Source organism: Sesamum indicum, linkage group LG6, assembly GCF_000512975.1.
Source record: "Sesamum indicum cultivar Zhongzhi No. 13 linkage group LG6, S_indicum_v1.0, whole genome shotgun sequence".
Lineage (NCBI taxonomy): Eukaryota > Viridiplantae > Streptophyta > Magnoliopsida > Lamiales > Pedaliaceae > Sesamum > Sesamum indicum.
The window spans coordinates 15,555,835-15,578,502 of NC_026150.1; the positions used below are offsets into that span (position 1 = coordinate 15,555,835).

The 22,668-nt window shown below is 34.2% G+C and overlaps 1 protein-coding gene across 3 annotated transcripts in view; it reads right to left on the reverse strand.

The window, feature by feature from the left end:
- Positions 5,148–22,668, reverse strand: part of LOC105164531 — a 22,619-nt gene continuing 5,098 nt past the window's right edge. Inside the window, exons 2-11 of one of the 3 annotated variants that reach the window (XM_020695042.1) lie at positions 21,089–21,216; positions 20,904–20,975; positions 20,624–20,769; positions 20,404–20,518; positions 20,240–20,320; positions 9,907–10,041; positions 8,824–8,911; positions 6,337–6,447; positions 5,630–5,672; positions 5,148–5,359 (exon numbers count right to left, since the gene is read on the reverse strand). In XM_020695042.1, the coding sequence (XP_020550701.1) occupies positions 5,668–5,672; positions 6,337–6,447; positions 8,824–8,911; positions 9,907–10,041; positions 20,240–20,320; positions 20,404–20,518; positions 20,624–20,769; positions 20,904–20,975; positions 21,089–21,216 (881 nt within the window). In that variant the 3' untranslated portion in view covers positions 5,148–5,359; positions 5,630–5,667. Of the gene's footprint in view, positions 5,360–5,435; positions 5,673–6,336; positions 6,448–7,244; positions 7,315–8,823; positions 8,912–9,906; positions 10,042–20,239; positions 20,321–20,403; positions 20,519–20,623; positions 20,770–20,903; positions 20,976–21,088; positions 21,217–22,668 lie in introns of those variants that run through there. The other 2 variants (XR_002287348.1, XM_011083182.2) reach the window with 2 other exon arrangements.

A 22,668-nucleotide genomic window follows, 5' to 3' on the forward strand; every position in this document is an offset into this window, starting at 1 on the left:
GAAGCCTAAGCCGAAAGGCAAGAAGGCATGTTGGGCATGCTGTGCGAGATAATGACAAGATGTCGGCATATCGATTGGGCCTCGGACTTATGATGCGGTCCTACTCGGGCGAGTCATGGAAGGCGGTCATGACGAGGGCGAGCGTCTAGGATGCACCGAGTGAGTGTTGGGAATGAGATGGGCGTTGCGGGCACACGAGGAGCGCCCTAATGCCGAGGCAGGGCGAGGATGCTCCTTGCCATGAGCAATGCTTCGGCAGGTTCTGAGATTTGTGCGAGACGCTAAGGCACGACTGCCAAGAGCCTCAGCGAGTACGGGCATTCTGGATAAGCGAGCGCAAGGGCACACGGTGCAGCGCTGGGAGGCGTTCAGATGTCGCGCTAGCGAGTTTCAGTCTCGAGGACACGCGACGGACTACCGCTACACTCTGATATGTGCGAAGGCTGGTCGAAGGTTAGGCATAACCTGAGATGCCGTACAGGCGAAAAATATGAGAATTACATTGCTCTGCGAACACACGATGGACTGTCGCTACACTTGATATGTGCGAAGGCAGGTTAGGCGTGACTGAGACGCCGCACAGGCGAAAAATATATGAGAATTACATTCCACTGTCAGAAAGAAGAGCACGCTTGTGACATCAATTCATCATTTTCAAGGAGTATAATCACCTCGTGGTGCTTATCAATTTTTATTTTTTCTTATTTCAGTTCAGGGGTCCTCGAGGTGATTAGCTGACGAATCTTTTAATTTAGTGAGCACCACGAGGTGATTATACTCCTTGATAATGATGAATTGAGAATGATCCAGTGGCATTTATTGCATCTTTTACAGCAAGATCATATAAATCAAGGACACATTCTCCAATAACAGAAAGGAGTTTAATTATCCAAAAGCAATATTTAAAAATTTTATCTGCTATTGAGGAATTAATCCATTATGTGAAAAAGAATATTTACACCCAGAATCGAAAGACTCTTTAAAATTTAATTATTGAAATTATGTCAAGCCATTCAATAAAACCTTTCTCTAATGATTAAATATTTTAATTTTGAGAAGAGTAAATTACATACAAATTCAATAATAAGAATAAAATTAATGAGGTCCTGTTCATTCCCATAAATATATTTCGACAACCTCTCTATCTTTTGGTAATAGAAATCTACTTATAAATAAAAATGAAAAAATTAAAGAATTATTTTATATTTTATACAAGTGTGATAATCTAATTTTTATAATATATTAATTAAATAACTTAGTATTACAATTAGATGTATAATTTTATATACAGATTTAATACAAAAAAAAGTCAAAATAAAGTCAATATTTTATAAATATTGCATTATATATAAAAATAAAATAATTTAGTATTTTCATTATAAAGATGTGTTAATTTTAAAAATTTATATTTTTTACTTTACACTTATAACATAGCAACTAATTTTTATTAATATTAATTAAATAATTTAATTATTAATTTTTATATACAAATTCAATAAAAAATTAGTAAATAACTAAATAATTTAAATTTAAAAACTAGTGTAAGTAATAAAAATATATACAGGATCTTATTGTACTGCTTTGACGCCCCAGATGCCTTTTGGTAATAAAATTTTAATTATAAATAAAAATAAAAAATTAATCTTTCAATTTTAAAAATTTAAATTATTTATACTTGATAATTTTTTTTTATTTAACTGTTTTATCAATTTATTAATTAAAGTTAATATTTTCATTTTTGAGTAATTTACATACAGATTCAATAAGAACATTAATAAAATAATTTTAGATTTAGTAAAAATGATATAGAAATATATGAGGCTGTATTACTCATTCCCATAAATTTACTTTGACACTCCTATTTTTTTATAATAAAAATAATTTATGCAAGTGTGATAATCTAATCTTCATTTAGTATTTCAATTAAGATGTGTAATTTCATATACCGATGCAGTAAAAACACTTGGATCATATTATTCATTCTTATAAATATTACTTTCATACTCCTTTCTACCTTTTGGGAATAAAAATTTAGCTATAAATAAAAATAAAAAAAATTAATCTTTTAAAATTAAAAATAGATGATTTTTAATTAATTTATAAGTGGTACCTATTAATATCAATTAAATATGTAATTTAATATAAAATTTATTAAAACCCGATCAAACCGGTGAAAGCCGGCCAATCCGATCAAAAAGCTAAGTTATGTTTAAAAAAAAAAAAAAGAGAGAGGAGAGAGAGAGAGAGAAAGAAAAATGGTGATGAACAACCAATCAAACTAGTGGCTAATAGCGAAATTGCGGCATCAAGTGGGTTGGAAGTGAAGGAGGAAAGAAAGTTGGTGGCGGTAGATGAAAGGAAAAAGGAGGTGGAGGGTGGGGGAGCGGGGAAAAAGAGGGAAAGAAGAGGTCGAAAAGATGGAAAGGGATGTGGAAGTGAGGGGAAGAAGAAGAAAAGGGGGTGGTCGAGGTGAAGAAAGAAAGGGGGTAGGGGTAGGCGGAGGATTGGAAGAGGATATTGGGTTGGTGGGGATATATATATCTATATATATGACCTAATATATATTTAATTGATTATTAAATTTACTTTTTTAGGTTTTTTGTTAAAATTTTAAATTATTATTATTATTTAATTGAATGAAATTTAATTTAAAAATATATTGATATATAGTATGTGTGTATGTGTGTTCTAATTTAGGTTTATCGATTTTTTCACTCCCGTCCAATGAACCAGTGAATATAGTATGTGTGTATGTGTGTTCTAATTTAGGTTTATCGATTTTTTCACTCCCGTCCAATCGATCGAACCAGTGACCCAGTAACTTAATTGGTTCAATGATCGAACCTGTTAATATCGATTAAATAAAAATTTAATTAAATAATTTAAATTTATAACCTAATATAAATACTTTTTCATATGTATATCTTCAACGCCCCCTCTACCTTTTGACAATAAATATTTAATTATAAATAAAAATAAAATATTTAAATAATTTATACAAATGTGATAGTTTTTAAACCTAAATACATTAATTGAAAATTTTAGCATTTTTATTATTTAGTGTAATTTTATATATAAATTCAATAAGAAATTAATAATTTTAAATAAAAAAAAAGGTTTTCCATAGATATTGCTCAACATACCCTCTACCTTTTGATAATAAAAATTTAATCTTTTAACTTTAAAAATTTAAAATAATGTATAGACAATTTGTTAATTTATATCTGTAAATAGTAGACATTGACTCCCACCCTACCTTTTGGTAATAAAAATTAAGTATAAATAAAAAAATTAATCTTTCATTATAGATAAGAAAAACATAAAAAAAAATTAACCTTTAATTATTATAAAAAAAATTAATATTTCATTGGCACCCACCTTATTTTAAATTGATAACATATACAAATGAAACAAAAAAACTAATAAAATAATTGAAATTAATCTCATATTTATCCCCTGCCTTTTGATAATAAAGTAATCTTTCAATTTATTTTAGTTTTATACAATCAAAATAATTTTTTAATTTAAATTTATAACTTAGTTATTAATATACTAATTAATTATTATAATTTTTAGAAATTATAACCTAATAGCTAATTTTTAATATTAAAAAACATATATGGATTGGTTATAAATATTGCTTCGACGTCGTCCCCCTTTCGGTAACAAAAATTTTAATACTCAATTAAATAATTTAATATTCAATTATTAAAAGAAGTGCTTAATAAATTTGATTTCGTATACAAATTCAATGAAAAAATTGTTTTGGTCTTACTGTTTATTTTCATCAATATTACTTTTAACATTTTCTCTATCTTTTAGCAATAAAAATTTACAAAAATATTAAATGATTCATTTAAAAAATTTAAAATAATTTAATTTAAAATTAAATAGAAGAATCCTAATAGTTGGCTTTGGAATAGTATATATTCCTGTTATTATTGATTCAATTTTCTTTTGGCTCCATAAATGGCTTGGTAATACCCTCATTCTGTTCTAATTTCTATTGGGGTAATCTCCTCTTAAGCTCCTAGTAATTTACATTTAACTGTTAATGGGATACAAAAATGTAATTATCAAAATTCTTTCCACCCCTAAAACTTGGACTTGGGAGCCTCGTGGACATTTTTCTGTTATAAGTGCTTGTAATTAATTCATTCTTTTCTACTAATCCGGAAAGACATCTACCACGGCACTTGATCTGGAAAACCAAAACATCACCCAGACCTATGTTCATTGCATGGACGATTGCACATTACAAACTACCTACAGCAACTCTTCTGCTTCAAAAGTTCAAAATACAATTCCCACTTGAAGAAAACACAATGCATATTTCCACTTCATGTCCCTTATTTCAAGACTTCCAAATTTATGTTCTACAACTCTGTCGACTTAAAACTGAAAAATTACCCACTATTTGACAGTCTGAAAACTCAAAAATTCAAGTCATCATTGCTACTTAATTCTATCTCGTTTATATGGAAAGCTAGAAACGAAGCCATTTCGGAAAACCATACTATAACTCAAACTATGTTATGGCACAACATCAAATCGATAACCCATCAATATGTACAGCGGAATACAACAGAAGAGTTACAGAAACAATTGATCACAATCCCATGGATTCCGCCACCATCCAATTATGTCAAGTACAACATTGATGGCTCTTCATGCAGCAGCCCAGGTAGATCAGGCTGTGGGGGTATAATAAGAAATAATTTGGGTCATTTCGTCTTAGCTTTTCATACAAACATGGGATACAATACCAACAATATGGCCGAATTCTTTTTCTCGATGGGCATTGCGTAGTGGAACTCATTTAGCTTTAGCCAATGGTATTAAAATCTTTTAATTAGAAACGACTCTCAAGTTGTATATTACACAATTGTCAGAAAATTGCTGCAGCACAAAAAATTCATCTCGTTACTGCAGACTTCTTCCTGGAAGAGCTTGACTAGCTTCCAGTGTTCATCTCCAGTCTTGCTAACAAAAGGTAATCAAGTGGTGGACCTACCAGCTAAAAGGGCAAAGGTAACTGATTTTCATACTACTACCTATTACTACAGCCCAGACTTCTTGACACCAATTTTGGATGCAGAGTTATGTAATAAATTTGTGCGTATTGTCTCCCGATTGACTGTACAAAAAACAAATTAGTATAAATAAAAAAATTGTTTTTGAGTTCAATAAAAGAAACGAAACTTCTGTTTTTCTGACGTACAATTCTTGGGTCAAACAAGCATACGACACAGATCTTTCAATTTCCCACATCTCCAACGTACAGTAACAACAGTGAAAGCCGCAAACCCAGATTGTTTTGGGCTAAAATACTTGTGCTGACCGAGAACTCCCAGTGTATCTGAAGAGAGGTTCCATGTATTTAAAGCTCCAAGTAGGAACAAGCGTTTCGATGTGAAGAAAACTGGAACCTCACATGGAAACAAGGATTTGAATGAAAGAACATGCAGCTGAAGCAGCATGCTAAACCTAATACGGTTGAGCGCCAAAATGTACTGAACCAGTAGACAGTAAAATGCAACAGCAATCTGCTGGCTTAGCACAATTCTTGACGAAATACAGAAATCATACACCACAATACTATTTATACTAAAAAGAGCTTCAACTATACCTAAATAGCCGTCTTGGAAAAAGTTAACAGCACCATCTTCAGGCTGCATAGCAATTAAATAGAGTAAATCATTATCAACCTTCTATGAGTCTTGAAAGAATACACACTCGCTAGCACAAGAACCAAACTCAGTGAAATTAAAGATGTAGTTGCAAATCCTAATACAAAATCCATGATTGTTTCTTCTTCTTCAATTGGACACCAAACTAGGTTGACAACAGAGGAGGATTGCTGACTATGCGGCCTCCAATCCTTTCATGATCAGACATTCAGAATAACTACAGAAATTATGGCAACGCAGCATCATGCTCAATAGAAGCAACAGTGCAGTCATAGTTACGCAGCAGCTACAGAAATATAATTAACTGGACAAGGTGATGAATCAACATAGGGACACACACATGTTTTAGAAACTAACCTTTTTGATACACAATATCCATGTATATGTCAGACACATCAAAACTACACTGAATATATATCCTAGTTATTTCTTCATTTGACTGTCTTCAACAACTAGAACAGGTCTACTGAGACTTGAGGGTTGCACTTCTATAATCATCATAGCAACCAGTATTTTGCATAAAAAGATGAAACTTGCTATGCTTCATAATATAGGAAAGAGACCAAAAATAGTTATGGGTAAAAAATCTCCAAGGATTAATTATGCAAGAACTTCATGTATCAACACCAAGAAATTGAAGGCTCACCAGCAAGCATCTTGCTTTGGAAGTTATAAGATGAATTCAAGGGCTCCTTCAACTTTTGTGCACTTCCATCACTTTTCTTTCTCTTTCCAGCAGAGCTTAGAGAACCTTCAACTGGGGAGGGGAGGGGGAGACAGAAGAGCATTGTCAAACTTCAAGAGGAATTTGGTATATTTCACAAGTACAGAACAGTCGAAAAAGATCGAAACGGTTTTTATAGTCATGTGGGGCTTATTCTCTAATAGCCCTACTACAAGGTTAAATTCATCTACTCATGGTGGAAATCTATAGCTTGGGATAAAATTCACAGATTTTTCAAGACAAACTTCTCACAAATACTCCACAAAATTAATCTTTAACCATTAGAAAAATGACAAGTTTTCGGTATCTTCTTTCAAAAGTACACCCGGCTTAGAGCTTTTTCCAACTTCAAAATGACAATGATAGGACAAGATCCTAATTCTAAGAAAGTTAAAAAAAATTATAATTTCAAACTACTAAACTACATTAAACTTGAGCTCAAGCAAAGCCATCTTTAAAATGTTTCTTTCGATCAAAGTCAAAAATGAAAATCCTAAAAACATACTCAAGACAAAAGAATTATGAAATATTACCTAATCGAACTTCACCTTTTCATCGACACTCTGTCTTTACAATTTTTGACCAAGTGCCTTGTTCACTTTATGCAATAATTGGTAAACAATAAATAATAGGTAACCCAATAAAATAACAGTCAGTTCAGTTGATACTTATTAAAGAATTTGATCAGTCTTTGAGCAAGCAGGCACTTGCACATCCAAATGATTGGTGTCTTTATGTGTGAATTGGCATGAGTTTTCCCTGACTAGACTCTGTTGACATTCATTTCAATTGGACAATATATTTCATGAACCCGCTCTAATGGTACTTACGTGGCATTGATTGGGAAGTTTAATGGTGGTAAAACACAGATGGGTGCTGCACAATTGCTAAAAGAATGCCCTGACATGTTGAATTTCTGTGAGAACCTCAGATTGACTATTTCTCATAACAATATTTACACACTAAAGTTTAATATCCACACAATTTGAATTGGTAGAAGACATTATTAAAACAGCGGAGAGCACAAGACAAACAGACACATAGAAGAGAGAATGAGAAAGGACAGAAACCAAGTTAGCTTAGTTTCATTAAGGGAGTACAATCCAGCTACAGCGTGTCCTTCCACTTTAACTCTTGCTTTACATTGGAACGTCTTCTGCTGTTCTTTCCTTGCATTCATTTAAAGAGAGGGAATAATTCAACGGTATCGGGACAAAGTAGAAAAACAAATGAGGAAACTGGAGAAAGGTTGGAATTGCAGCCTGCATTATCTATAAAGACAAACAGATCTAGAGAGCCACTTGCATAGAGCTAAGTGAAAACCATATACAAAGTACAGGAAAGGCTAGACAGGAAGTGAACAGAAGATGATCATTGGTTGAAAAACATGCCAATAGATAGTTTGTGCATGACCATTGGCTCAAAGATGATCATTGACTGACTGTCTTAAGTGCTTTCAACAGCTACTGATAAGGCACAATCAGTATTTTTCAACTAAATTGAAGTGAGCTAGAAGATGTATTATTATATTTTTTTGATAAAAATGAAGAGAAACAACAGCCATTTGAAGGGCAGACTAGCGAAGCACTACACAACTTAGGGATTGAAACTTCATTAAAAGACAGTGCTCTAAGGATGTTTGTTCTAAACCAGACTTAATTCTCAGATTAAGACAAAAGAGGAGAATGGAAGAAAGAGTACATGCATAAGCTTCTGTAAATGTGCTATGATACATGTACAATGTACTCAACACTCCGAATAAAATTAACTGCTGAAACTATAATCATAGGGTGCGTTACTTTTTATCAGCTTAATTATATGAATATTATCCGTTGAAATAGGTACATTTTTTTACCACACCTAGGAACATATTATGGTGGAAATATGTTGTGGTTTACATATATATAGACATATATATAGACATAGATATACATACATAGATATATAAGCATTTGATTGTTTATATGAAAGTGTTTAGGCATAAATAAGGCTGAGTTCAACCACGTAGCAAAGCATGCTATCCAATCCTAATTCAACAATGCGGGGAAGGAGCCTGCAGATTAGGAAATGCTATAGGTTTATGACATGATAAGAGTTTTGATAGAATAAGGAGATAATAGCCTCTCCAGTACCTCAGGGGTTAGGATGTGGTATGAATTATGTGCAAAACCATAACAAATGTGTATTTTATGTTATATAAATATATTTATGTACATGACTACGAGATGTCTCACAATCATGACAATTATGCAATTAGTTTCATGTCTCATGCCTATTTAAACTCTCTTCCATTCCCAGACGGTACATATTTGCCAAAAAATATCATAATTGCCTTAAAATAATTCTTTCAAGTACTGTTCAACATGAGTAATACTAGTAAGATGCATTATGTTAAGAAAATATTTGTACCTTGCCACTCCCACACCACTTTAGATTCACCCTTTACTAACTTCGGGTACTGATCTATGCGAGAATCTTCTTGAACCAATTCCTCGACCTACAGAAGAACGAAAAAGCAGCAAAAACAGAAAACTCATGTTTGATTGTTAAATTAAAGCAATAATTTATGTGCCTGTTGTGCACAGAGCGTCATGGATAAGGTGACTGTAAAATCAGAAAAAATTGAAAAAAATAACTGAAAACAGAAAATAATCAGAAAGGTAGAATTTTCTTGACCCGAATTATACGGAACTTTGCAAATGTATAAGCTCCATTTAGATTCTATCCTAACAAGTAGAAGAAACTGGAAAACCTACTTTAGTACACATGCATATTTGCGACAACAATATCTAGATGGTAAATGTCAGGCATATTCTTCTACTATAGCTCAAATTAACTTTGTAGAAATAATAAAAGCAAATAACTACTACTACTACAACTACTACAGACCTTAGCATGAAACTTGCGGACCAAGTTGACCTTCTGATTAAGAAGTAAACATGGTAGCAGAGCATTTATCAGACTATGAAAGGAAATACAACTTTCAAATTGCGTTCCAATCATTTGAATGTAGATATGATTTTTCCTGAATTTCTTTTTCTTTTTTTTTCCAGAACCAGATTTCCTCCCAAAGCTATAAATCCTCTTCCCCAAAAAGAGCAGGAAGACACAAGCAATAACAATCGACACTAAGGATGAGGAAAAAATAATTGTACATTTTTTCTAGTGACTAAAAATGAAATAACAACATTATCCTAACAGAGAAATGATTTGAAACACAAAAAAATATGGCATAAAAATTACAACAGATTAGACATAACATCTTCACTATACAGTCTGTACTTGTTCTAACTCTTATGATATCTTTGAGCAAAACACGCTTGGACAAAACCTGCTTTTATAGCCAAGATGTTGTGTTGGTAAAACATAATAAATTTGGTAAAACCAGTTGTACAGGCTAACATTTACACTAGACAACAAAATATATCTAACGGAAAAAAAGGTTTTAGTGTTTGAAAACAGAGCCACAATTTATCCAGCAGATGTCAGTACCTTTCTCCACAGAAACGGATCCTTTCTTTCCTTGGGTGAGAGAAGATGATCTCGCAACCAGGGGGCAACCACCCAGGTTTCGCCCTCACCTTCACTCCTAGATACCAGTGGCTTCTCTTCAAGTATATCACAAACCTAAAGCAGTTACCAGTTAAAAAGTATGTATTATTCATGGAAAAATGGAACAGCCATTGAGGCTCAGTCAATGAACTCACTAGATTCAGATCAGCACAATGAATAACATCAAAGACAATTAAAGATGCAGCTTCAGCCTAATGCATTTCTGTCAAAGTCAATAGACATGAACTATGATTCATTCTACACAGACAAACATAAATATATATATATATATCATTTTCGGTTTCTCAAATCAGTAATTAAACATTCATATTCGTGACAGTTCATTCTGATACAAATGGTCAACATTTCTGTCGAGAGGCCACTGTCGAATTCATAGACAAGGTGAAGAAACTAAAAAGATAAGGAGATAATATCAACCTAAAGAAAGCCTCATAGTTACAGCTAATCAAGGATACATCTGACTGATGTAAGCCATATGCAAAGTTGAGAAATCTACTAGGATGCTCTAGCCACCTTAGCAGCTCCAAGTTCCAAGAGACTCGCAAAGGCAATTGGGTGCTTCCTGCTTTAAAGGCCCCTTCCCTTTGGACAGCTTTCAAAGGCATGATACCTTACTAAGGCATTCATTCAAAGCCCAAGAATTACGCCATTAATAGGAATTGAAGGTGAACATCAATATCCTGGCAACTAGCAGCATGGTTAAACATATTCTGCCACATGACACGGGAAGTCAACTAGGCTTCCCCAACTTCAATGAAGTCAACTTCCCATTAAACCATAAAGGTGTCCTTTTTTCCTTCATTGGATAAGTACGTAAAAGAAATATCTTAACCTTTCCTGAGCCTAAGCTGGTACGAACCACCATCACTTGAAATGGTTACAAATAGGCACTGGAATCTTTGGTTGGTTCTTAAAAGATACAATCCACTTTTTGTTTTTTCTCCTATATATACGGGACTTCACAATATATTTGAATTCTATCCATAGTTGTTACAGGCACAAAGAACGCCATTGGCGCATAAGAATGTGCACCATGCATTGAGGCTTTTCTTAATTGGGCATGATAGAGCAGTCTGCAATAAGCCATTTGCTTTATTTACACCTTCTGTCTCAAACCATATCTGATTCTGTGAGTATAAAGAATTATCCAGTTAAGCTTTGCTTGCACCTTTTGTTTCAATTAGTTTATGTCGATTATAGCTTCTATCAGCGTATGTAATTATCTTGATTTGCTGTATTATTATTTGACTTGTAAAGTCAAACCCTAGATATTATTCATGAATGTCTAAAATCCAGATAACAAAACAAGAATGGGAAGCCAACGTATCCTCTTTGTTATCTTGAATTTTCTTTGGGTACCATTATAATGAAAATCACACTTTTTGTGCTTCACCTCAACAAGATCTGTGCTTCACTCTGCACTTAAATCCAAGGAAGTCTTGGCACCTTCACTTACATTTGGCATTTAACAACTGTGACTTCCATTACGTGTAAGACATCTTCAGGATAGCAAATGGAATAAAAATCATGTTCTCATAGTTTAAGTGATACTCATGATCTTTATTCCCAAAATCATGGGTTGGTTCCGCAAATAAACAAACCACTAGATAAATTTAAAGCTTCTAAGCTTCCAAAACTTTTAACAAAAAGAAAGGATGAGATGTTGCAGCAATCTAAATAAGAAAAGATTAATGTTAAAACAGTGCCCTCTCCTGAGGTTTGGTCTAATTACACATAGATCCTAAGGTATAGAAAACTAGATCTAGTACTCCTATCATTTGCTAGTATCTAACAAAAAAACCCAAAGGTGTCGATGCGGTTTCTTGTAGCTGGGTGTTTACTATCAAATACCAAACTGATGACACTATTTACAGATATAAGGCTCATTTGGTTGCTCAGAGCTTTACCCACACATCCGCGATTGATTACTTCGAAACATTTTCATCAGTTGCCTGTCTTAACTCTTAATTCTATTCGGGTCATTTTTTGTCCTTGGAAGTTAACCAGAGTTGGCCAATGTACCAGACCAAGGTATGTTGCTCTGAACCTCCTCATGTCCAAATTGAAGAAGGCAATTTATAGCTTTAAGCAAAGTCGTTGAGCTTGGTTTGAAAAATTCAGTCGAGTTATTAATAAGTTTGGATTTTCTCGATGCCAGGCAGATCATTCAATTTCTGTGTAAAGTAGCAGTCCGGTATGGTTAGTGTATGTTGATGACATCTGCATCTGGCGACAATATTGGAGGCATAGAAGACACCAAGGCATACCTACAAACACACTTTGTCACTAAGGATTGGGAACAACCAAGGTACTTCTTGGGCATTGAAATTGCTCATAGCAAGCATGGAATATCTGTGTCCCAACGAAAGTATGCTTGTAATCTCCTTCAAGAAGTCAGTTATTGGTACTAAGCGTGTGGACACACCCATGGATTCACTCCTGATTATAGGAAGGATGGCAGTGACTATTTGGAAGATAAGACCAAATACCGACGACTTATAAGAAAGTTGATCAATTTGACTGTGACTAGACCTAACATCATCTCTTGTTAGTCTAGTTAGTCCGTTTATGTATAAGTTAAGACTTATTCATTGGGAAGCTGCTCTCAGGATTTTGAAGTACATAAAAAGGGTTCCTCGTAAAGGCTTGTTGTTAGAAAGACAGGACATGTCAAGATAGAAAGCCTACTCTCATGCAAACTATGTTAGGTCTAAAGATGACTAGAAATCTACTTCTGTGTACTGCACTAAATGTTGGCGGATATCTTGTAACTTGGTGCCAGCAAGAAACAAACTAGAGTAGCTAGTAGCTAGCTCGAGTATAGCCATGGCTCACACTGTTAGTGAAGTTTTACAATTGAAAATTTTGGTGGGAGATCATATCGCTAGAATTCAGTTTTTCATGACAGAACAAAGCACATTAAAGTCGATCATGGTTTATGAGGCGGTTATGAGTCAGAAAATTTCCATTCCGTAGACTCCTCCGAGTAGAGAGCAGACCTTTTTACTAAAGCTTTATGAGCAAAGCAATTCAAGGCCTTGCATTACAAGCTAGGCATGATTGACATCAATGCTCCAACTTGAGGGGGAGTTCTAAGATTAGTAGATTATTTGTGTATATCTTCTCTATCTCTTAGGGATAAGTAAGTTGGTTTTGTAGTTATTCCAAAAATCCTCTCATCCTATATATATAGAGATTGGGTCATTCAACAAATACACAAGCATACTATTTCTTCCTTAACAAAGATGTTTCTTCAGCTTTATTACTTTAAATGAAGGCCTTAGATTACGCATTGTTACGGGAACATGGTTGCGCATAGAGATGAGATCATGAAAATTGCTTCATTGTGATTGTAACAGACTTACAAATATGATGCATGCTTCCAACTAGAATGTCTCATTTTACAGGCAGTGGTATCAGACCGGTTCACATATGTGGATGCTTGTAGAGAATTAGTTCACTAAAACACACGATGAAAAAAATACTTAATTAGAAGTAAAATATACAGATTCTAAAAGTTACTAAATTATGATCAAGGAAAATAAGCTTCTTAGTGGAGGCACCAAAGTAAACCTTGTGTATAGATATGTATGCTTGGGCTCCATCCTTTGAGGGTGACAAGGGATTAATTTTGACTGCAATTGGGTCATGTATGGGATTTTTAAGTTTAAACAAGAAATACAACACACATAACACATATAGATAAAGAGTAAATTCCTATGTTTTAAAAGGTCAGTGACTTAGGGTTTGCAATCAAAGTAGAATGACAATCAGGAACAAACTTCAAAATTTCATAAAATTAAATTCACACACTATGAAAGATCACAAAAATATTGGACTTTAGAATTTCGACTAATAATTCCATGCCTTAGGCCTAACCACAGTATTAGATTCTAAAAGAATTTTATTCATATACTATTATTGAAAGGTCGCTTTAAATTTTACATATATCTAAAGTTGTCGTAGCGTTTCCCAGACACTAATATATTAATGATCCTAATTCTAGAATGATTGATGAAACTGTTAACTACAGTAACCTAATTGTCTCACCAAATCACAAGTATTTTGAGCTTCTATTAACTTATAATGAACTTAAGAGAACTTTTGCACTCAGTAAAAGAAGTCCTTTCACTTTAAGAGAAGTAATTACAGCAGTTGGATTAGTAAATCGGTTAATTAATTTATTAGGCTTATTAATTTACTGAAGCAGTCCCCGTGGACTACTAGTCCAGTCCGATTAAATAAATAATTAAATGATTGGATGAATTAACTGTGTCTTTAATTAGTCCAACTCCAATTGCATTTAATTAAGGTAAGTGTGAGAGAAGCGCAAGTTTACTGAAAGGAGAAAGAACTTCTAGTACGTCATGATGTACATGCGGGCAACATATATATACAAGTGTATTTCTAACAATCCATAAAATCAAGCTAATTTGCATCAGCTTATGAGTCAGCATATATAAACCTACCACATTTACAGCAAGAAATCTTTGAAAAAGAGGAAACTAGAACACTTCTAAATTTGGAAACTATGTAATCAAATCCCTTTATTTCAATCCTAACATAACATATTTATAGCTTCACAACACTCTCCCTCAAGCTGAGGAATAGATGTTTTTCATTCCCTTGAATATAAGATCATGGAATCTTGAACTGATGAGTCCCTTGTTAGAGTATCTGCTAATTGTTCTTGTGGAACATAGGAAATACCAATTTTTCTTTAATGAAATGTCTGTCAACTTCAATATGTTCTGTCCTTGCATAAGATTATGAGCAATATCAACAGCTAGCTTTTTGTCACGGTAGAGTTTCATAGGACTATCCCACTTGATTCTCAAATGATCTCTGAATAATATTCAACCAAATTAGTAAGCAAAATTACTTAGCAATTACCCTATTTCCGAATTCTGACTGTGCTAATGATCTTGCCACTACTTTCTTTGTCCTGCTCCTCCATATCACTAGGTTCCCTCCAAAAAAAGTACATTTTCTATCAAGTAGGGAACCAACATAGTCAGCATCGGTATAAACTTCTTGAGTAAGAATATTATTCCTTTTGATGAAAATTGACTAATCATGACTACCGAGTATTTTATGTAAATGGCCTACTGGGTCCTACACTAAATGAAAGGCAATTCAGGGAAAGGAATTTTGTTCAAAAGGAGTAATATTCTTACACTAGAGGCTTACACTAATGCTACTAAGTTGGTTCCCTAGTAGATAGAAGATTAACTACATGATATTGTACTTTTCTTGGAGGTAACCTAGTGACATGGAGAATCAAGAAACACGATGTGGTGGGAAGGTCTATACCCGATGCTAACTATGTTGGTTCCCTAGTAGACACAAGATCAACTACACGATATTGTAGTTTTCTTTGAGGTAACCTAGTGACATGGAGAAGACAGAATGTGGTGGGAAGGTCATGTGCAGAATCAGAATTTAGGGCTATTGCTCAGGATTGTGCAAACTACTTTGGCTTAAAATTATTGTAGATAATTTGAGAATCAAGTGGGAGTCCTTTGAAGCTCTATTGTAACAAGTACGCTATGGATATTGCTCATAATCATGCACAATACAGAAGGACAAAACATAGAAATTGATAGACATTTTCATCAAAGAAAATTTGAAGGAAGGATTAATATGTATGTCCTATGTTCCATTAGAACATCAATTAGCCGATATACGAGCAAAAGGGTTAAGGGGTTCAAGATTCCATGATCTTATATTCATCTTGGTAATTGAAAACATCTATTCCTTAGGTTGAGGAAGAGTGTTGTTAGGTTGAGGGGGAGGTTGTGTAGCTGTAAATATGTTAGGACTGAAATCAAATGATTTAATTACATAATTCCCAAATTTAAGATTGATTTCTTTTCCTCCGTTTCAAAAATTTCTTGTTGTAGATGCAGTAGATGTACATATGGTGACTCCTAGGCTAACTAGCTTAGTTTGAGACCTACATTCATATATATATGGTGCCCTCTTGTACATAATTATACACAAGAAATAAGAAATACTTCTTTCAATAAGCTCCTTTTTCTCTCACAAATTCTTCTTTAGTCTGTTTAGGGCCTTTTTGGATTTGGGATTGTGATGCTAAAGAAGGTATTACAAGGTTTCACTACCCCTGATTACCACCCTATTCCTTCAACCAAAAGAAAAATACATTTTAAATGAAGGAAAAGCTATGAAAGCAATGAGGCACCTTATGGCACATTTCTGCCAACTATAAAGGATAAGTTTCAATTAAAGCCTCTTCCACGCACATAGCACATATATGTGCCTGTAGAATTGCATCATCGTCAAGGAGTAGGAGGTGAACTAATAGGATCCATAATCTAAGGCAATCCATCCACAATGGACATGATAAAACATTCAAGACCATATTAAAAGATGTTTTTAATGTTTAGAAATGGAAGTTAGGGAAACAAGTTTGTCCATGGATAATTGTAACTTTGAAGATGAGCATCTTAACTTAATCAAGCAACATCTACAACAAAGGAGCGTGAGACGCAAATATTTGATCTTCGTAGGTGTTACCTGATATGGTACATTTTAGATTGTCTACTCTTTCGTTGTAACTATGAAATCTCTTGTTCTTCCTTCATGACTTCGATAGACAAAATAGAGCAATAATGAATTCTCTTTTGAACAGAAACTCAAATTAAAAAAGTAAAGAATTCGAAGTTAATGTACCATTTAGAAACCCTCCCAAGTGCGACTTAACCTTCTTCCTTCCTATCGGCAACTCTCACACTCGACAGTGACGTCAATAATAGCATCATCGGTGGTGGCAACAGTGGCAGTTGAAGTTTTAGGTATGTATCTTCATATTTCAGTTGAGCCTTTTTCTTAGTTTAAGAACTTTTTTATATCTGGAACAACACATTTTCATTCTTTAAACTTTTTCATTATCATGTAATTATTATTTTTACTTGTTTTTTCAGATTGAAATATTATTTAATACTACCTAAGTAGCAAGAAATAATGTCATCCTCTCCTTCAAGCCGAAAGGACACCGGATGGAATTATGAATCTTTGCGAGATCGAAAAAATTCCAATAATATTCAATGCAATTTTTGTAGGAGGATTTTAAGAGGAGCAATTACTGGATTTAAACAACATCTTGTTGGGGGCTTTCAAAATGTGCTTATATGTGCTAAATGTACAGATCATGTGAAGGAACAAATAAGACACTACATGAAAAAGAAGCATGAAGTGATCAAATGAATGTATTCCCCACTTTGGTGCCATTGCTGAAGAAGAAATTGGTAAGCAGAACAACAAAATATTATGGGTTGTAAATGCAATACCTCGAGTTGTGTTGAAAGCTAGTTTGCAACAACAACTATGCAACCAAAGAAGTCAGCACAAATTGGCATGATACTTCACAAAAGAAGCTAATGACGTTGGCTAAGAAGAAATTGAGGGAGAATGTGGTTTAAACAATTTGCTGGACTCCCGTGCAATGAAAACCTTGGGCCTACAATCAAAGCCGTTGGACCGTATGACTCTGATATGAAGCCTCCTTCTTACGATGAAGTTAAGGGTCAAGTATTTGGAAAAAAAAGTTGGAGCATGCCATCAATGTCTTGAAAGCATTGGAAGAGGATCAAGCAAAGTATGGTTGTTGGTTGATGCACATGGGTGGACCAAAACAAAAGCACAGATCATTGGTCAACAACACTAAAGGAACCAAGTTTGTTGAATATATTCATGCATAGTCTTATTATCCTGAGACGGGTGAGAATTATTTGAATTACTCGATAAATTTGTGCAACGGATTGGAGAAAAGAATGTTATTGAAGTCATCACATCACACACAGGGCAAGTGCAAATGTCTTGGCCATTGAGATTTTTTATTTAGAGTTATACCTTATAGTACTCGTAAATTTTCTAATTGGACTGCGTTTCAAATGTAAATAACTAATGTTTGAGAGTACTATATGTATGTATATTTTAACTAAAATTTGCAAAAAAATAATTATTAATTTTATGCAGCTCCATACCAAAAGAAGAAATAGGCTGGAGCAAAAGTGTTTAAATAACTTAGTTTATATGAAGTATAATAGAGCTTTGAGGCGGTTGTACAATGCCCATAATACCATTAATCCAATTGCCTTAGATGAGATGAAGGCAATGAATGATCACTAGGAAGATTGAATGTCAGTGATGATGATAAAGAGAATGCTCGTGTGTTTGAAAATGATGATTTAACTTGTGGGATGTTGAATTGATGAAGATGCCTATGCTTTCGACCTCGGTATTCGAAAGAATTAAGACATAGTTGTTAAAGGCGCACGGCGCATCATGGCGCAAAGGTCCCCTAGAGCCATAGCGCATGGCACATGGCACGGCGCACCTCTTTTTTAAGCACAGCACGTATTTACAAAAATAAATTATATATTTGTACATTAATATCTTTTAACATCAATAATGCAAAAACAATTAAATATTGTTAAAAGATTGATTAGGAGTTATATGTATAGTTACCTTACTTGTAGTTGCTATTTTTGGTAGATCAATCAATCATATCCATAAATATTGGTACAAGATTGATTAGAAAATTTGTGTGTAATTAAATTATTTATAGTTCATAGTTTTAGTAGATAGTTTAATCATATCCATAATATTGTTTAAAGATTGATTAGAAGATTTGTATATTTGTAGTTTATATATTTGGTGGATAATCAATCATATCCATAAATATTGTTAGAAGATCAATTAGGAGATTTGTGTATATTTACCTTATTTGTAGTTTTTTTTTGGTAGACAACCAATCATATCCATACCATATTTATAAGTCTTCCCTAATCCTAACACTATATACTTATTTATTAAACAAAAAGGCCTTGAGAAACCCTACTCGCACTAGCCCTAAGCGAACTGTCGCCCTCGCCCATCTCCATCCACCAACTTCCGCCAGTCTCCACACTAGCCACCTCCTTATCAATCTTAGAATAGAATAATATTCGAATTTAGAATTGTGATAAAGAAATCGAAATTCTATATCGCTATATAAATCGTTATGTTCTATAATATTCAATATTTATTGGAATTTTCAGCCCAGCCCTAAAAATGCCTGAGCTTGCAGAAAGGGGTGCCACACAGAAAGACGCAGCTAAGGCGCGCCATGGCAATGCACAGAGCCATTTTCTTGAGAATGCGCAGGGCTTGCGCCTCACGTGCACATGCCCTGTGGCGCACGCCTTTTGGCGCCTTTTACAACTATAAATGAAACACTACATCAAAACATCTTCATCCAAGGCAACCAAAAACGCCTCTACGTCCTTTAATCCACTAAACATTGTCTTCATCAATAAGATGAACAGAAAGAAGTCAATTAATTTAAATGATATAAATTAAAAAGATCTTGATTGCTAATGATCGAGCATTTATAGAGATAATAAAGAGAATGATGATGCTGACACGACGACGAGATAGGGGTCGGATTGGAATTGAAGTGATGGATATTTTATGTTTGGTTTCATTTTTATAATGATTATGTAGGATTAGTTTAATGGTCTTGGATATTTTTAACTCTTTTTTTTCTTTCCTAAGACTTGCTGTTTTGCATATTATCTTTATGGTATGATAATTAAAATAATTTTTAGTGTTTATATTTAATTGTTTGTGCATTATTGATGTATGAAATATATAATTTATTTGTGTACATGTGTGTTCGTGTGTGTTGTGCTTTAAAAGGGGCGTTCTGCGCCATGGCTCCAAAGACCCTTGCACCATGGTGCGCCGTGCACGTTTAACAACTATAGCAGCTCCTAACTAAGAAAGAATAACCGAAACTTAGCAGTGAAACTTAGCAGCAAAACATCAACTTGGTTGGAAGTACCTAGAGATTCATTTTTGCTTAGCCTCGTGATGCATTGGAATTGGAAGAAAATGCCAAAATATGATTTCAATTTTTCACTTTAACAATTGTTTGTGATGGAGGCTGTACCTTAGGCTGTTCGAAATTTCCTGCTTCCTGACTTTATTTTCTATATGCAAGATATATACTACCTCCATTATTAACTCTAGCATTTGATTCATATTAATATGGAAAAAGCAACTTTGTGTTGAAAAAATGACAAAAGTTACTAGTAAGAGGCTAAAATGGAACTCCAGCACAACATGAGAACAAAGAATGAAAATGCATATTACTATTGCAGGGATAGAGACTCCTTCTGAAAAAACTATAACAAATCCTGTCCAAGTAAATTAGTGAAAACATATCCACAAAGTAATGAAGTACCTCATGGTAAATCTGCTCAGCTCTGACAGACAAATGATGTCTTCGATAGGCCCTGGATGCTATCAATATGCACCCCATAAACTGCAAACATCAATATAGTTACAAGTTTTAACATGTAGGCATTGCAAGATAAGTTCTTAGAGCTGCATCTTATAGTGAAATACCAATACACAAGCTGGCAATAAAAGTGAAGCATGCTCGACGATCCACTGTCGGGCAGCACAGGATAGTGGTTTATAATGGTTCACAAGCAACTCTGTGCACTTGAATTCTTCAACACTAGAAAAGGGTTGCATACAAAAATCAAACCAGAAGGCTGGAGAAGTTAAATGAATATTGGAAAAATTGTTATATTTCATTAATTAGATACTAAAACCAGCTTACCCCTGATTATCTCTTCTTCTGTCCAATAAATTACTAATGGTCTCTATAGCTCTTTGCTTTGCAGGCATGTAAATGGCCTCATCAAGGGCATGATTATCCCTCATCTTGTATTCATCCAAGTAATTTCTCAGCTCATCCTCTGAAACCTAAAAGAGAAGAATTAAAAAATTACAATGCAGATAGTGTTCGAGATTTCATTGGTCAAAGAGGTGTTTATTCCTTGCAGGGATAAATTTTTTAAATCAATTGACGAACTGTGAAAGAATCAAGTATCACAAACCCAGCTTTTTCCAGTTCCAGTGCACAGAAGTTGAGCATATGCTTCACATAGGCGAACTTCTACCCATTTTGACTGCAAAGTGTTAGTTATTACCAGTGTTAGACTTCAATGACTCAAATTCAAGGCGTTACTGGTAAATCTACACATCAAAAAGAATAGGAATGTAGAGGACAACTAGTACGCACAAGCTTTTTAGATGCTATATTAACATCCCCATCCTCAAGGCATAACCTCCCATGCTTTTGATAGCCATGATCACATTCCAACTTCCCATCATAACATATGCCATTTGTGGGACAGGGTTCACAGTAGTCTGAAGCAACAGCACCAATTAAAGAAAGGCAGATTGCAAGAGAAATATTGGAATATGGCTGACTTCTAAACAACAGAATAATTTACTAAATCAAGTGCTTTCTTTCGGAAAAGTATATTCATCAAAATTCTTCCAAGGAATGATTGAATGCCAATTAGAGAATCGTATAACAGCAAAAACCCTCAGAGCCTCCCAGCTTCAAAAACTGCTTTTGGACACAAATCACAAAACTCAGGCATAGGGTACCCATAAATTTATAGAAATGACAGTTTATATAATAGCATGTTTTTTACAAAAGAACATATTAAAATTCCATAATGTGAATTTACAAGCAGATAACCACTGGCAGCATAAAGAAATTTCAGAACTATTAGGTAACAATGGCAACCAGCAGGTTCACCAAATTATTTTGCACTTTTAAGTGAAGAATATACTTTCTGCACTGATTTATTCAGGAAATCAGAATTGCATTGGTTGGTAGAATAATTTACTACTGCTCCTAGTTTGCATCTTCATCTGCAGCTCCAACAAGTAACACACTTCTGTGCTCAGTTACACTTATCAATGGTTTCTAGATGGGTTCCTAATGCAGAAAATGAAGAATTAAAAATGAATAAAGGATTATTATAGAATAATTCAGCTTCAAGGATGTCTGGTGTAAATCCAGCTTTTAGCTCTTTACATGCCTTTCCTATTCTTTTATCAAGGGAATTTGAGAATTCTATAATTGCAGAGTATTTGTTTCAAATGCTATTAAGTTGTAGAGTGTTACTCTAAGCACCATTATTGTTTCAAAGTTGTGTTAGGATTCTATGTTGAGTCCCATAAGATTAATCTCAGGGTCCAAATAAAAGTGCTGGTTGGAAAGGAGCTACATCAAAGCATATAATGATAAAGATTTCAGTACAAATTGATACACTGTGCTTCCCACATATACGAGTTCTATTGTCATGGTATGTGATCCCTGAATTGACCTCTTAGAGTGATCCTAGACAACATTGACAATTCTTCGCCTTTCCCCTTTCAATTTTTGGCAAGACTACAGTCCCAAAAACTAAAGTGGGAATGGTCCCCGAAAATCATTATGTATAAATCCCAAAGTCCTTGGCCTAACTAGCTTGCCATTTCGTATAGGTGTTACTCGCTTCTTAGGGTGAGGTGTCTGACTTGTCCAGAGGTGGCTAGGGCAAACCAAGAATCAGAGGCAGAAGTACCAATCACCATCAGTTTATTATAACTATGAGACACACAGCTCTATGTCAAGAGAAGTGGCGGAGTTTGCAATGCAATTTCAACATTCATCAGAAGTTTACATAAACATTAGCTAGTGGGTACACTTTAAAGATGATCTAGTTACTATACTATTTCAAATGAGAGAAGCAATAATAACTGCACTAGGAAATCTCAGGAGCCGCTGGTGAGATAGAGATACCAAAGATGCAGGCAAGAAGT